A 17,516-nucleotide genomic window follows, 5' to 3' on the forward strand; every position below is an offset into this window, starting at 1 on the left:
ATCAGTTGATTTTAAATATTCTCTAATTTCCCTAGTGATTTATTCTTGTGATCATGGATTAGTTAGAGGCACATGTTTAATTTGCAAATATTGGAAATTCAATGCCTTTCCTAGATAAGTTTATTGGGATCAGAAAACACACACTGTATGACTTTACTGCTTTTAAATTTGCTGCAACATGTTGTGTGGCCCAAAATTCAGTCTGATTTGGTGACTGTACCATGTGTATATTGGAAGCATTTGCTTTATGCAATTGTTGGGTCTCAGGTTCTATAAATATCAACTAAGTCAGAGTAATTGATAATGTTGCCCAGATAATCTATAATGTTAACTGATTTGTTCTATCAATTGCTGAAAGTTAGTATATTCAAGCATTTTTTGATTGAATAGGCAATTCAAAAATAAATTATGCATTTAATTCTGACACTTTCTAATTCAGGTATTTTGAAGTTCTGTTATTAAGTACATATACATTTAGGATTATTACATCTTCATTATTTATTATCCTTATGAAAGTCCCTTTTTATCACAAGTAAAAGTTTCTTTTTTCTTGAAGTCTATTATATCTGATACAAATATAGCCACTTTAACTTTCTTAGATTTATTATTTTCATGGTAAATCTATTTTTATTCATTTATTTTCGACTTATCTGTGTCTTCATATTAATGGTAAGTCTCTAGTAGACAGCATATATTTAGGTCTTGCTTTTCTTATCCATGCTGACAATCTGTGCCTTTTAATTAGAATATTTTATCCATTTACATTTAATATAATTATTAATATGGTTGGTTTTCATTCTACCATTAAATTATGTTTATGTTTGTCCCCTCTCATTTTTGTTCCTCTCTTCCAGCTTCCCTGCCTTCTTTTGAATTCCATATAAAATTATTTTGACTTTTCAGTCATGTTATTCTTTTTTTTTTTCTTTTTTTTTTTTTGAGTGGTAGTTCTAGGACTCTACTGTCCAATACAATAGTCAACTGTCCCATGTGGCTATTTAAAACTTGACTTGTAGCTAGGCCAAAGTGAGATAGTTACTTAAGTATAAAATACACCCTGGATTTTGAAGATTTAGTATGAAAAAGGAATGCAAAATATCACATTGAAAATTTTATTGCAATTACATGTTGAAATGATAGTCATTTGTATATGTTAGGCTGAATAAAATATATTACTAAAATTAATTTCACCTGTTCCTTTTTACCTTTTAATGTGGCTACTGGACATTTTCAAATTACATATGTGGTTCATGTTATATTTCTATAGGACAGCATTACAATATGCAAAGACAAGTTTTCACAGGCTACATAAGCTAATATTATACCACTTCACATAAAATATAGAAACCTTGCAACTGTTTAGATTCTTCTAACACTGTCACCCCATCCTATATGCTGCAATTGTCATATATACATCTACATATGTTATAAGCCTCATCAGATAATGCTATCATGCTGGCTTTGAAGAGTCATGGATAATTTGAAGAATTTTAGAGAAACGTTGCCTTTTATATTCTTCCAAATATGTACCATTTCTTCATTCCTTCCTGAAGATTCAAGTTTTCATTGAACTCTTCTTTTCTGAATTTATCTTTTCCAGAATTCCAACCTCACATTCCAGTGAATGGTGGTTGTTGTACACTCTGTCTTCTGGTTCTTCAACTCAGAAATACTTTCTGGTTGGAGTTGTAGCTACCCCCATGCAGTACCAGTTACAACCTACAATTAGGCTAAAAGCCACACACAAAATATGTGTGTGTGGGGGCAGGGGGGGATCCCATCCTGAGCTATTCTCTTTTTCCAACTTTTGTCTCCCCTGCAAAATAACTCTCCTTTTCATTACTTCCTGTGTCTTTGAGGCATTCCTCTTGCATTTTCCCACCCCACTCTGCTTATCATTATTATCTTTACATGATATTCCTAAAGTCAGAGTGAACTAGTTAATAGTTTATCAAACTTCATTAAGGGTACTTAAGGATACCTCATTTAAGAATGATGTAAGAGAATATCAATGTAGAAAAGGAAGATTTAAAAGTGAAAATCAGATACTATTGCTCCTAGAGTCCACTAGTCACCATTTTGTTTGGAATTCCCTGCTGACACTTTTTCTACAAAGCTCCAGCATGTGACTGCTAAAATACTAACATTCCTCTGTAAATATTTTGTATATATCAAATAAGCTGTGTTGTAAATAGCCAAACAGTCACTGTGCTGAGCTTCTGTGAATTGGTCCCACCCTTCCAGCCCTCTTCTAGGACCCCTTGACCTTATATGATCCAAGAACTGAAGAACTACATAGGGTATCTCAAGGGGCCTCTGGGACCCAGATCCAGTACTATAAGCTGAATCCATTCTGGTCACTAGGTGCCCAGTTTTATCAGTAATTAGTATTTTAAATATCATGTTTCCACACCACTTATGAAATAGACTTTTTAAAATTGGTAAGCAGAATATTTAGCACTTCAGTCTGAAGCATTCAGATTATGCCTCAGTTCAGGGTTTCCTCTAAAACAAGTGGTTATAAACCCTATATCTGCATCAATACAAAATTGGCCACAGAGTATTCCAGGAACAGACAGAACTTTCCCCCCAAAACTTACTCTGCTGTGCTCACCTAGCTCTTTGCTGTCACTTTGTATTCGTCTTGTCTTGTCTTTCTAACATAACTTCGTCTTGAACTACTCCATCCTTCCCAGTGCCGTGCAGCCCACACAGCAATGAATGGCTGATAACCGCATGTGAAACAGAATATTCAAAACTTTTCCCTAGAAAGCCCAACAAGAGGCCACTCAACATGTAAGTTGAATGCATTTGAAAACTAAAATGATAGTGGGTTCATAATCTATTTCACAAGTAAGGACATCCTTTGCAAAAAAGAATGAGCGTGGATATATGTGCTACAGACTTATAAAGAAATATACACTTGAATATTACAATTTGAGCTTCATGAGGAAAAAAAAAGCCCTGAAATAGAAAAAGCTTATCTCTATTTTCTACCTACCTGCTGTTCTTCAGCTACATGGACAGGAACAGGGACAAATACAATGAGAGGATTATGAAATTCTTTCAATACATATCATGTACTCCAATTGGTGACCTTTCTAGGACGGTCAAAGCTGAGTTTTACCTCTCAGGATGAAATCACAATGAGGTTTCTCTCTCTCTCTCTCTCTCTCTCTCTCTCTCTCTCTCTCTCTCTCTCTCTCTCACTCACACACACACACACACACACACACACACACACAAAAGGAAAATGAAAAATACCTAAATTCCCACCAAGAGGGCAATTTTGGATGATTTATTACCTATCCTTACTATGGAATATCATGCACCTATTAGAGAGAATGAGGTAGATTTATATACATAATAATATGGAAAGATGAGTTACTGCTAGGTGAAAAGAGCAAATTGCCAAATAATGTAGCATATAAACACTTGTTTTTATATATATTCTTTACAGTGGTATGTGGATGCTGGTTTGCAGTGGTTCAAAAGAGCTGATTGTGAAATTTTGGGGAATTTGGCAAACTGGTTATTAACCAACTAATAGCTTGAAGTCATCCATGATGAGCACATTCGCACCAAAGAAAGCATCAGGTTACAAATAAGAGTAATAAGAGCTTTCCCCATTCTGCCCAGAGAGTTGGCTAACTAGCAGACCACTGCTCAAAAATATGCAGATATAAAATTGTATACGCATATACAATCATTTGGAATGATAAACACCAAAGTGTGAATTGTTGAATTATACTTATTAATTTCATAATTTTAAAAATCAGAAAAATGAGTATCACCAACAATCTCACCAGAAAAATGAACCCCACTATGCTATATATCAAATCCATTTGAAAGTCCAGTTATAGTGCAGGAGAGGGAGAATTATTCTCCTTCTACCTTCCTGGGTTCTGAGCTGGGGCTCTGTAACAAAAGACAGGTTAATAAGAGAAAAGTATACAAGTTTATTTAACAGACATGGGAGGCCCCAAAAAACCTGGAATTATCTATCTGGAGGGTGGGTCCCTTGTAAGACAGGCTTCCCCCACTAGGTAAGTGTTCTAGAAACCCATCTGCATCAGTGTACCGGCTAGTGTTGTCAGAGGCTGCATACAACTTCAGTGAAGTGTGTGGGTGTGTGTGTGTGTGTGTGTGTGTGTGTGTAGTTTCTTTCAACACATCTGTCCATTTCAAGATGAGTGACTTACGATGCATATGCTTAGAATTTCAGTGTCAAAGTATAAAAATAGTTTTTACTTTTTGATAAACTGCCAATTTATCACTAAAAGACCATATCAATTATACTCCCATCTAATATTTGTCTTTTCATTTATGGCTCCTGGTCCACTGAGGAGGGATTTTCCTACCCTAGAAATAAAAACAAACAAAAAACAAAAACACCCTCGCTTGTTCTAATCCTGCATAAGTTTGTGTATGTGTGTATGTTATTTAGATTTAATTTATCTGGAAGTTATTTTAGTGAATATGTAGAGTAGAAAACGAATTGACCTAATGCCATCATTACAAGTCCTTGTTCATTAATTTTTAAGTGTCACATTTATCCTACACTACACATATATATGTGTGTACATACACTCTATACATATATACTGTATACATCTGCACACATACACACACATATATGTATGTATGTTGTTATTCTTTATTTTGTTTCACTGAATTTATAGGTGTCTACCCTTTATCTTATTCCACTGAATTTGTTTCTATTCCTGATCAAATACCACACATTTTAAATTCCTATAATTTTTTTATATCTGAAAAGGCAAGTCCTATCTTCACTATTCTTTTATTTTTAAACAAAATTCCTAGGTGAAATGTTATATTACACTTACTTCCTCAGTTAAGCTCTGGAACTAGTTTATTAAGTTCCCTCCAGCACAAAAAAAAAAAAATGAAATCTTACAAAGGCAGCAACTAAAATTTCATTGAATTGACTTCCATCTCTTCATAAAAGAATACAGAGTTTCTTTCTTTTAAATCCTCTGACAAAATCCTATAGTACTTATCAAATGGATCTCACTAAATTCTAGTTAATTATGTATATCTCTTAAAATATAATAGGTTTCACCACGTTGACATTTTGTATAATCTACACAAAAATATATGTACACGATAGAGCAGAGTAGCACTGTTTGTAATTACAAGTAACAGAAAACAACCCAATAACTTATGACTAGAAATTGGGTGGCTAAATTAAACACGGTACTTGTAAGCAGTGGGATGCTAGGTAGCAGTCAGAATGAGAAAGTTTCTCTGTATGGATATGGAAAGTTTGCCAAGATATATTAAGTCAAAAAAAAAAGTGGGTCAAAAAATAGGCTTCATTGCTATTGCAAATAGAATCATCATTCCATAAAATTTTCTACATTTTGCATGGATTCTTGAAATTTAGTATTTTATTGAGGAAAACATTCAGAGTGATTATAATTCACTTTTTCATGAGAGTAAACTAAGCCCTTCAAGTGACGTTTAGCTACTATTTTACAATTACTGTACAGCTGAATCAGAGTAAAATCAGTTACTGCTGTATAATAATTAGTGGACAATACAGCTACTGAGACATCTCATTAGATAATATAAGTCTTTCTAGAATTGTCTTCAATGCTTGATGCTGAAATACACTGTCAATAAAATATGCAACTAGTTTAATGTAATGACAAAGTTTATCAATGTAGTACTTCAAAGTCCAAAGTACAATTAAAATAAAACCACGCTTTTTTCCCCTTTTCTTTAGCAAGGTCTTGCTTGTGGCAGTGTGCTTGCCAACATGGCACCCAAAAAGAAGGTTGTCAAAAAGAACAAAGGAGATATCAACGAGATGACTATAATTGTAGAAGACAGCCCCCTAAACAAACTGAACGCTTTGAATGGGCTTCTGGAGGGAGGCAATGGCCTCAGCTGCATTTCTTCGGAATTAACGGATGCTTCTTATGGCCCCAACCTCTTGGAAGGTTTAAGTAAAATGCGGCAGGAGAGCTTTTTGTGTGACTTAGTCATTGGTACCAAAACCAAATCCTTTGATGTTCATAAATCAGTGATGGCTTCATGCAGTGAGTACTTTTACAATGTCCTAAAAAAAGACCCATCAACTCAGAGGGTGGATCTCAATGATATCTCACCTCTAGGCCTGGCCACTGTCATTGCGTATGCCTACACGGGAAAGCTGACTCTCTCCCTATACACAATAGGAAGCATCATTTCTGCCGCTGTTTATCTTCAGATCCATACTCTTGTAAAGATGTGCAGTGATTTTCTGATACGGGAGATGAGTGTTGAGAATTGCATGTACGTTGTTAACATTGCTGAAACATACTCCCTGAAAAATGCAAAAGCAGCCGCCCAGAAATTTATCCGGGATAACTTCCTTGAATTTGCAGAATCAGATCAGTTTATGAAACTTACATTTGAACAAATCAATGAACTTCTTATAGATGATGACTTACAGCTGCCTTCGGAGATAGTAGCATTCCAGATTGCAATGAAATGGTTAGAATTTGACCAAAAGAGAGTGAAATATGCCGCAGATCTTTTGAGCAATATTCGCTTCGGTACCATCTCTGCGCAAGACCTGGTCAATTATGTTCAGTCTGTACCAAGAATGATGCAAGATGCAGATTGCCACAAACTTCTTGTAGATGCCATGAACTACCATTTACTTCCATATCATCAGAACACATTGCAATCTAGGCGAACGAGAATCCGAGGAGGCTGCCGAGTCCTCGTCACTGTGGGGGGACGCCCAGGCCTTACTGAGAAGTCCCTTAGTAGAGACATCTTGTATAGAGACCCTGAAAATGGATGGAGCAAGCTTACAGAAATGCCAGCCAAGAGTTTTAATCAATGTGTGGCTGTGATGGATGGATTTCTTTATGTGGCTGGTGGTGAAGACCAGAATGATGCAAGAAATCAAGCCAAGCACGCCGTCAGCAATTTCTGCAGGTACTTGATCTTTTATTAGAAACAGAAATGGTTCAATATCATGGGGAAATTGCCCTAGCATGGAAGTAAGTTAATCGTTCCTATTAGCTTAGCTCATTGGCTCAGTAATAATCAATAATGATGATGATGATAATAGTAATGTCATTTTACAGATGATTAGCACTTTACATTACATACAGTGCATTCAAGTATCTTATGCACTTTAGATTTCTGAAACAAACCCATGAGGTGGGTAGGGAAAATGTGATTATTATATGAGACATCTGATACCCAGAGAAGTTATAACAATAGTATACAAACTTTATACAAAATAAGAATACAAACTTTCTTTGAAGTGACTGCTGCTGACAACTGTCAGATTCACAAAAGGCAAACAGAATGAGTTCACTAAAAATGTAGCAACTAACTAACTTAAAATATTTATTTGAAGACTGAATAACAAAGAATATCAGTATTCTGACTGTAGAAAGAGCAAAAGCATAATAAATCCTTCCGAAAATAAAATTCAAACGCCATATTATTTTGTATATTTATGATAAAAAAACTAAACTTCCATATATATGAAATACTTAGAAGACCATGCTTATATCATAGTAGTAGTACAAAGTCAAACATAACTAATGAGCAACATCTGAAAATGTATGCAAGGATTCATGACAAATAGTCTTTATTATTTTATTATGCTTGTTAATCATTTACAAGAACCAAATTCATTGATTTTTCAGTTTTTAACATAACTATAGTTAAGTTTTGATTTGGGAGTTAAATAAGACAAAGATGAATATCAAACTGAAGGAGAGTTCTGTATTTGCGATACTTCTTGTACACAAGAAAGCAACAGGTCACTATGACCACTTCTTTTCCTCTTGCTTACAATCCACCTGTTAGCATTCAAATGACTGTTTCTGCAGTGTTGATTTCAGAGCTTATAAAAGGATGGTTCTGAACACTGGAGAAACATATATAAATTCCTAAACTAAAAAGTCCTATCTACTGATAAGAGCTAGGAAATAGAAAAGTATTCAAGCCGGGCTCGGTGGCTCAGTCTGTAATCCCGCGCCTTTGGGAGGCTGAGGTGAGTGGATTGCCTGAGCCCGCGGGTTCGAGACCCGCCTGGGCAGCGAGACCTCATCTCTACAATCAATCAAAAAATCAGCCAGGCGTGGTAGCGCATGCCTGTAATTCCGGCTCCTCGGAAGGCTGAGGCGGAAGGATCGCCGGAGCCCAGCAGGTCGAGGCTGCGGTGGCCGGGAGCGGCCACTGCACTCCAGTCTGGGCGACCGAGTGAGACTCCAACTCAAAAAAAAAAAGAAGAAAAAGAAAAGTATTCAAAGTTTAGCCTTACTTGATGCATTTAGACATGAATTCCAACGGTCTCTTTCTACCGGAAGAGAGAAGACTTGGTTGAGAGGCTTGGCTTTACCGTGGCAATGCCCAAGATGGGGGTAGGAATAGGAGGTGTGTGAAAAATGGAGAAATCCAATCCGTCAACCCTTAAGCAGGGAGAGTGGGCTAGGGATGTTGGTGTCTGAAGATGTGCCGAATGGACTTCGGCGTGGCGTGTTTCCTTCTCTGCTCGCCACAAATGCCCAGTGTATGCCACGTGCAGGTCTCATCAATCCCACTGGATGGTCGATATTTGAATGTGGAGGAAGGGGGACTGGCCCCCCGGTCTCAGTGTGGCCCGATAAAGGGGCTGGGAGTCGCCAAGGTCTACCTTCCTTTCCCAAGCGTCGCCCTTTAACTGGCTGGAAGAGCAGCCCCAGCCCGCAGCGGGCGAGCAGCCGCGCCAGGCCCTCCGGGCAGCGCCAGCGCCAGGGCCCCCCCAGCACGGCCCGCGGAGTGGCACAGGTTGCCCGGCTGCCGCCCACAGAGCTGTCACACTCCCTGTGCCGTTTGCAGGTACGACCCCCGCTTCAACACCTGGCTCCACCTGGCCAGCATGAGCCAGAAGCGCACGCACTTCAGCCTGAGCGTGTTCAACGGGCTCCTGTACGCCGTGGGCGGCCGCAACGCCGAGGGCAGCCTGGCCGCGCTGGACTGCTACGTGCCCTCCACCAACCAGTGGCAGCCCAAGACGCCCCTGGAGGTGGCGCGCTGCTGCCACGCCAGCGCGGTGGCCGACGGCCGCGTGCTGGTGACCGGCGGCTACATCGCCCACGCGTACTCGCGCTCCGTGTGCGCCTACGACCCGGCCGGCGACGCGTGGCAGGAGCTGCCGGGCCTGGGCACGCCGCGGGGCTGGCACTGCGCGGTGGCGCTGGGCGAGCGGGTGTACGTGATGGGGGGCAGCCAGGTGGGGCCGCGCGGGGAGCGCGTGGACGTGCAGACCGTGGAGAGCTACAGCCCGACCGCCGGCCAGTGGAGCTACGCGGCGCCGCTGCCCGTGGGCGTGAGCACGGCGGGGGCCTCGGCGCTGCGCGGCCGCGCCTACCTGGTGGGGGGCTGGAACGAGGGCGAGAAGAAGTACAAGAAGTGCATCCAGTGCTTCAACCCCGAGCTCAACGAGTGGACGGAGGACGACGAGCTGCCCGAGGCCACCGTGGGCGTGTCCTGCTGCACCCTGGCCATGCCCAACCACGTGACTCGGGAGTCCCGGGCCAGCTCCGTGTCCTCTGTGCCCGTCAGTATCTGAGCCCGAGGTAGATGCGGGGACGCGGGAGCCTCGGGGTTAACCTTTGAGTTCGCGAAAAGGAGAATATATAACACTTACTACGCTGGTTGTGTTTGAAAATCGATTGAGGCTTATTATGTCTTGATGGCTTTAAGTTCCTGGTATGGCATGATCTACCTCGGTGTCTCTCTTTTTTTTAAAAGCAAAATGCAGGGCCATAGCCAACACGAGAAACAACGAATTTCAGCGGCCACTGGGTGGCAGACGGCATTCGTCGTAGGCATTCTTCCAACGTGGCGTGTGTCCTAAGTATACAGCGGTGACACCCACATTTGAGATTTTTCCTCTACACTGTAGTGCACATGAGGCTTATGTGAGTAAGTCATTTCACATCCAAAAATTTCTTTTCCTCTCTGTCTCTTTTCTTTAGGAAGTTGAAAATGTTCATTTACAGGTTTTATTTATTTAAAAATGGAAATTGTCTCTATCCACAAAGACTTCGATTTAATTCTGTATTTCAATGCAATTCCCCCCCCCACCCACACACACTTGATTGAGTAAAGGGTTTTGAAAGACATTGCATGAAAAAGTCATAAAGTTTAAAACAAAATCTGACCAAAAATGAATAGGGATTCCACCCAGGGACTGACAAGTTGGTTAGGGTTGGTTCCCCTCTTCCTCCATGCCTCAGGCCCCAATGTATTTTCCATCATAAAATCCTGCTCTCAAAGAAGGAATTGGTGGTAGTCAATTTATAGTGTAAATTTAAATCATTTTGTTGTTTCTCCCAGAAGTATTTGCAGTTTATCCCTTGTTCTCCATTGAAGGAATTCAGGTATCCTGGGAGCCATATGCTCACCCTAAAAACTATACCAACATGGTCAAGACAATCTTGACCCTCATATAAGCCCTGGAAGGTCGCCCAAAAAAACTACATTCTTCAGGACCTTTAACTTAAAGCTTAGCTAGCCTGAAGGTTATACAACCATCATGTATTATATTATATATCTCCTACAACAATAATTTGATTTGTCCACTCTTTCGTATGATGAGAATGAAGAAAACATTTGGAATTCTTAGATTTGGCAGTAACTGGATGTGTGGGTTCTCCTGTTGGTAAATGCTGTTGTTTCCTATTTCATATCGATCCTCCTGATTTCTTAATTAAAAATCTAACACACTCATTTCACCTAAAAGTATTAAAATAACATATGTCCTCTGTTCTATTTTTATTAATCTCATCAGCTCCATATTCGCTTTGTAAATCAAACGTACTCCCTTGATAATCATTTTTCTTACATGTCTGCCAAGTTTGGGGGAAAGGGAATGATTGTAGTAAATGATACATATTTTCCTTTCTTGCAGCTTATCACCTTACTCTTTGATAGCTTATTTGTTTGGGAGAGGAAGTGGCCTATCAATTATGGGTGATGTGCAATTGGATTTAAAAAAAGAAAACAAGCTATTTAAAGAACTGAACATCAGATATACAGAACTAGGACTCTGCTCTCATTAATCCCATCCTCTCCCACCTTGTGTAGCTAGGTTATTGCTCGAGTTATGCTATTTATATCTAAAATATTTTATTTGAACTGTGAAAAGTGGTTCATGTAGTACATTTTGTGGAACAATTTTGTATCATTGCCCCTTATGGAAAGTTCAGTCTCTGGGTATTTAGTGATAGCACTCAGGTAAAGACTATAAATACTATAAATTAAAAGCAAGACATTATTAATGTAAAATAACTGGGCAGTTTTCTTACCCCATGCAGAGGATGAGGAGTTTCACCAGATACGGGGCAGATCTAAAGGCACCTATTCCTTTGACTCCTTATAGGCTGGAAAATAAAGCTCTGTGGGACAAGTAGTCACTGAGCTCTTAATTTACCAATGACATAATCTATACATAGCCTTTTGTCCTTGCAGCAGCATTGGTCAAATAAACTTTTCATTTTAAGTCAGTTATTTTGGACTCAATTTGCAAAGCCTGTATGAGGGTGACTGTAACATCTTTTGTCTTGTGTGTGTGGTATATAATCTTGGTATATGTATAAGTGTATATATACAAACATGTATCACACACATACACATATAACTGAGAAGTCTCTAGTATATTGTTCATTTCATTACAACGTGCATTATTATGAATTTCAGATCATAAGTGGGCAAATAGATGTAATTCCTTGATGTACACTAATAGATGTGTCTCCCACTGAGATCACAAAAGTATTGCGTGAAAAGGCGTCTAGGGCTTGAAATAATATAAGACTCAATCGGTTGTAACATTATATGATGGAAGAATGAAGAGAGATACTGACATTAGCAACTAAAACAATAAAACTCATGCTCGCTTTTTCAGAATAGGCCAAAGACCTGATAAGAAAGTCTCCAGGAAGCCAGACTTTAATGTCATTTGTCCATTTTCAGCTAGGCTCATGGTGCCTAATTGACATCCCTGATGCGCTAGTTGCTTTCAGTGCACTGAATGAGTTTTATTTTTACTTTCTATGTTGTAAGAATGATTATGAGTGGAAACTCAATGATGGTACAGATTAATCTAAAACGATGATTAGATGGTAGTGGAGTGTAATGAGGGAGGAGGTACAATTGAGGTAACAAGGAAGTGAGTACCGAATGGTTCTGATTTAAGGCAGATCAGCAATTATGTAAGTGTATGTTACAAACGTGCTTGTATATAGAGGTTTACCTGGAAACATGTAAGTTGCTAAAAGGTCCATTTTTTTGCTGGTTATCCTGGCCAAGTGTCTCCAAAATTCATCCAAGCTACTAGATGAGAGAAACTAAAATCATGTCATTTTTTTTTTCCCCTTAGTTACAACTAGATGAATTTGTGTAATCTCAGAATGGGCTAGTAATGTAGTCACCATCCCAGCCACTGATGAATATGTTCTCTAGCACAGGATAGCATTCAGAAGAATTACTTTCCAGTATTTCTTTTCATACTAGTAAAAACTATGTCATTATTTTCCAAATACTCCTCCATGGGTAGTTATGAGAACTAAAGATTCTAAAGTATTAACGGTTTACCCTCTAGCACATTCAGAAGGTAAAGACCATTTAATTTTCCCTCTCAGGGAATTTGAAATAATATTTGTCTTGGGTATTCCTTAAACACTTTTTATTTATTCAGCAAATTTTGGCAAAAAAATTTCTTTGTTTGCTTAAAACATTCTGGTACTATAAAAGGAACAACAACCTAAGATGTATGTAGTGTTATTTTGTAACCTCATCACTATCAATAAAGCTGCATTCAGCAAGAGCTTAGTCAATGATTAAATGTGGACAGTTTTGAAGTATTTTTTTCTGTGATGATTGGGTTTTTTTTTTTTTTCTCTACTAACTTTTCATGCTGAGTCACCTAAACAAAACAACAACAGATGACAAATAATTGAAGAGTGTTTCAATAGTTTGAAGACTAGTGAAAGAAAAAGGTATAAACATCAGGGGAGACTTGCTTTATAACTCAGACAAATCCTAACTCTGGTCTAGCACAGCCCTGATCATTTGGAAGTTCTGAATTAAGTATGATGTCTCACATCTCCACCCTGACCACAGCCAACCTGACACAGTCTCAGGTGCGTGATGATTTGCAATGAAACAACTTTGTAGGAATAAATCACATTGCTGTACAGACAAACTCTCATAATGTTTCTCTTCCACCTCGCCCTTCCAAGTGAGTGAGAGGAATCTAACCAACATAATACGCTCAACCTTTGATCTAATTTAGTACTTTAATAACATTCAGTTGAGACCACCATATTAAGAAACCCTAAACAGCAGCAATATTTTCTTAAACTTTGCCAATCCTGTAACAGAAACAGGTAAACAGACTAGGTTCACCTCAAACAGAAACTAGCTGGTCATACATTCCCAGTTTTGAGTTTACCAGCCTGGTGCCCCGGGATATCTTGGAGATTCCCTTGATCTCTCACATTATGCCAAGCTTCCCTACAGGTTTGCATGCCCTGCCATATCCAATTCATGTCGCATGTGAAATTATTTAATGACATTAATTCCTGGCGGTACTCTAGAATGAATTAAAGGGATACCATTTTGCACATACTGTATTTGGCAAGCTTGGCAGAAAGACTAACAAGTAAGGGATATTTAAGCCCAACTCTAGGCTTTCACCTCATCAGAGTGGTATGGAAGTACATCAGAAGGTCTGTTTTAGGAAGAGGACAGCAGGCCCTGAAGGAGAGAGGATAGCCCACCCACGGTCCTTAGAAACACCCAACTCAGCCCTTTCTTCTTCCTTCACAGATTGGTTTGTTAATCCAGATATGAGCTTTATTACTCCTTATGCCAACATCCATCTTACAACGAGTTCCAGGCCAGATATGCTTCTTGGAGAATTGTGAATTTTTGAACAGATGCAGAAACTTCTGATTGGCCTAAAGATTTCATACAACACCTTTCCTTATCCCTTTCAGGGAAGTGCCTTATAAAGTCAGACTGACTCATCCTGGAGGAACTACCATTCCAATTTTGGCTTGATATTCAGTCACAGCTACAGTGATATTACTGTTATTTAGCCCCAAAAGAATGATGTATCGAAAGGGAAGAAGCAAGACTTTTATTATAACAACAGACATTTCTCTCCACCCCCACCCCAACCATTGCAACATGTACCCAAGGGCGAGAAGTGCCCCTTGATGTAAGTGGCAGCCACAGGCCTTTCTATCTGACTGATTTTGCTTTTTGCTCACATTTAGGTTTTCACCGTAGGCTCTACATTCAGGAGTTTCATCTCCTTCTATCTTGGGCATATCTCTATTCTTATTTGGAGGGGGAAACTGGACAGCATCTGATTTTGCTGGGCTAAGTATGGATGTGATTTTCGTCCATCCATCCACATCCCTTTTGTCAGAACCAGCCACATGGACCTACTCAGATGCAATGGAGCTGGGGGAAAATTAGTCTTTATATCCAGGAGGAAAGAGTAAAGTTTCATAAAGCACTGCCTCTGCACAGTGAATGGTTTTTCATCTTCATCCATTGTCCATGGAGCAGGGAGCTTCCCAGTCAAACCGTCTCCCCTCAACCACACCCCCTGGCTCTGCTCACCCTGTAACAGTGCGCTCCTCTCCTTTTCCTGGGTCTTGAAACACGCACTCAATTCTCACATTTATACCTTGCCTTTTCCTTTTTGAAGAACAAGCCCAGAGAACTCTTGCAGGCTTCTCTCAATTCAGGGCCCTTACAGGTTGAGAGCACGTATAAAAGTTATTCTGTAAGCCTTGAGTGTTTGCACAAATCTTGTTCCCACAAACCATCAACGAAATCCATCTAAATCAAAAATTGTCCTCTTCACCCCCCTCCCTGAGTGGGTCTCCTTGTTCTTCTACTTCCAGAATCCCTCAATTCTTCTTGAGTTTACCTCTTCTAGAACAATGGTGGCTGGAAATTATGCCCTTGTGACTTAATTCCTCTTACTCCAGGCGTATGAGGAAGATCCTAATGCAACATATGGTTTGGGGAGAAAAGAACACTTAAAAAAGGACATACATGCATCTGCTCTTAATCACCATTCAGAGGATTCCTGAGGGAGAAATGGGAAGTGATTGTACGCTGTCCCCCAAGTCTTATTTCCTAATGTTAATGAAACTGCATTTACTAGACAGTTCTGGGTTGAGAAATGCTTTATTCTATTACAATTCTACATATGGGGCGCAAAGGAAATTCTGTATGCCAAAATAATGATTTCGTTGTTCAGCAGATGTTCATTAGAAGCAGCCATGCACCACGGGCACTGCTGGAATACCACTGTGAACAAGAAGTGTGCTTCCCTAGGGACGATAAAGAACCAGAATGCCCAGGAGGTGACTCTGATGCCCAAAGCACACACAAGCAGAGCCAATCCCACAAGGTGCAATTAAATTAACAAGCATTTACTTTTTGCCAAGCTCCATGCTCCCCATGTCTTATGGGGGACAGAAAGGTAACCCCGACACAGTGTTTGCCCTCAAGGAGTTTAGAAGCGGTCAACGTTTTCTAATTGACTCCACTTGGAGGTTATTCTCCTTTTATTCCCAGTCCCATGTCCCCAATCTTACTGTGTCTTTCTCTGAACTGCTCTGTGTCCTGGGAGGCTGACCTCTGGGGTTTTCATCACCCAGGCTAGGACCCTTTGAGCTGTACATCGTATTCCTCCAATGGGAGGCATCAGAAGGAGGTCAGAAGGCAGAAGGGAGTGGTTGGGATATTTTTTCCCCTGTACTCTTTGGCCTTCTGGGCTTGGCTACAACTCTACAGCTTTATCTCCTGCCATGTGTCCCCACTTCCCTGGCTCCAAACCCCATTGGACTCACGTGATGTCACAGCTCACCACCTCTGGATATTTTCCTATCTTCTGCCACCCCGTTTTAGAATATGTTCCTTAATGGCAAAGACCCTGTCTGTCTTGTTCACTGCTGTGCCTCTGGTGTCTAGACCACTACCTGGGGTACAGTAGGAGATCAATATTTGTAAATAAGTGAGTGAATGAATGAATGAAATAATAAAACCATCATGGCTTACTGCATGCTGATTCCTACTCCAGTATTGCCTATTTACTCAATCAACAATTATTTTTGAGCATCTACTACATGCAAAGGATTTTCCCTTGCCCCATGAGTCACTAACAAGGAGCACCATGGAGTACACAGCCATGATAACCAGGACTTTTCCAAACTAACTGGAAGCCAAAAATTAAATTGCTAAGACACATTATAGGTGGAAGGAGTTATGCAACCAAACCTTTACATTTAAAAAAATAAATAAACTCAGAAGATTGATATCTTTATAGCTATTTTCCCATTGATATTTTAATCACATGCTTTCTCTCTATAATTGCCAAATCTTTAGAAACAAGCTAGGACTAGTTTCAGCATTCAGCAAGCAAGCGTTTATTCAGTGCTTACTAAATACACACATACACATCACTTGTGTGTGTGTATATACTTGTGTGTGTATATATATATATATGTGTGTATGTGTGTAAGTATATATATGTAAAATATATTTGGCATGGTGTCACTCCATCTTGCATTCTGAGATTAAGAGCCATTGTGAGTTCATCACCTCATCTTACATGAGAGCAAAAGGAGTTAAGAGATAATGTTCATTCCTTTGAATATTTCCCAGGGCATTCATGTTTCCAGAGACACAGGGACGCTTCAGGGGGTGGAGTCAGACCACAGACACCCAGAGGCCTTTTTCTGACTCAGGAACGAGAGACAGAGGGGATTCTGGGAGCAGGACGCTTGCAGCCCAAACCCCGGTGCCCTTCGGAACCCCCAGACCAGCCCCCATCATTGGTCTGTTTCCTCCATGGGTAAAGATATTAATGACAAGTTGCTCATGGCAGAGTCCTGGGAGATGGACAGTGTGGTTCTGGGCTCGATTCTGCAGGGACCCTAGGAGAGTGAGATAAGAAATAACAGGGGACAAACTCAGCTGTGTGGGAGGCACTCCACAGAGGCACACTTCTGAAGATGGGGAGGCAGCCTGAAAACTGAACCTGGGACAACTTTGGGAGCCACAAATGGAAAGAGTTACCAATGGAGGGGAGTCTTTCCAACCAGAACTGCTTATTTTGAACAGGGACAAACTGGCTCCACTGAAAATCCACAAAATGTTAATAAATTGCTCATTTTCTTTTCTTTTCTTTTCTTTTTTTTTCAATTAGAGTCTCACTCTGTTGCCCAGGCTGGAGTGCAGTAGCACATTCATGGCCACCCTAGCTTTGACATGCTGAGCTCTGACGATCCTTCCGCCTCAGCCTTCCAAGTAGTTGGAACTACAGAAGCACACTACCATGCCTGGCTAATTTTTTTTTTTTTTTTAATTGTAGAGATGAGATCTCACCAAGTTGCCCGGGCTGGTCTCAAACCCACAGGCTCAGATAATCCACTTGCCTTGGCCTCTCAAAGTGCGGGGATTACAGG

At 40.1% G+C, this 17,516-nt stretch overlaps 1 protein-coding gene across 1 annotated transcript; it reads left to right on the forward strand.

The window, feature by feature from the left end:
* Window positions 1–5,762: 5,762 nt before the first annotated feature.
* On the forward strand, window positions 5,763–9,616 carry KLHL31 (kelch like family member 31). The gene is made up of 2 exons (XM_008059924.1): window positions 5,763–6,954; window positions 8,857–9,616. The coding sequence occupies exons 1-2, from the start codon at window positions 5,783–5,785 to the stop codon at window positions 9,587–9,589; spliced, it is 1,905 nt and encodes a 634-aa protein (XP_008058115.1). The 5' UTR covers window positions 5,763–5,782; the 3' UTR covers window positions 9,590–9,616.
* The last annotated feature ends 7,900 nt before the right edge of the window (window positions 9,617–17,516 follow it).

The sequence above is a fragment of the Carlito syrichta genome, unplaced genomic scaffold (assembly GCF_000164805.1).
Source record: "Carlito syrichta isolate Samal-C Ts95f unplaced genomic scaffold, Tarsius_syrichta-2.0.1 Scaffold304445, whole genome shotgun sequence".
In the NCBI taxonomy this organism is placed as follows: domain Eukaryota; kingdom Metazoa; phylum Chordata; class Mammalia; order Primates; family Tarsiidae; genus Carlito; species Carlito syrichta.

What these genes read in the sequence shown, in the direction of transcription:
- KLHL31 (XM_008059924.1), top strand. Translation starts at nt 5,783, where the DNA reads ATGGCACCCAAAAAGAAGGTTGTCAAAAAGAACAAAGGAGATATCAAC. An exon ending in GCCGTCAGCAATTTCTGCAG is followed by an intron (nt 6,955 to 8,856) that starts GTACTTGATCTT and finishes TGCCGTTTGCAG; the next exon opens with GTACGACCCCCGCTTCAACA.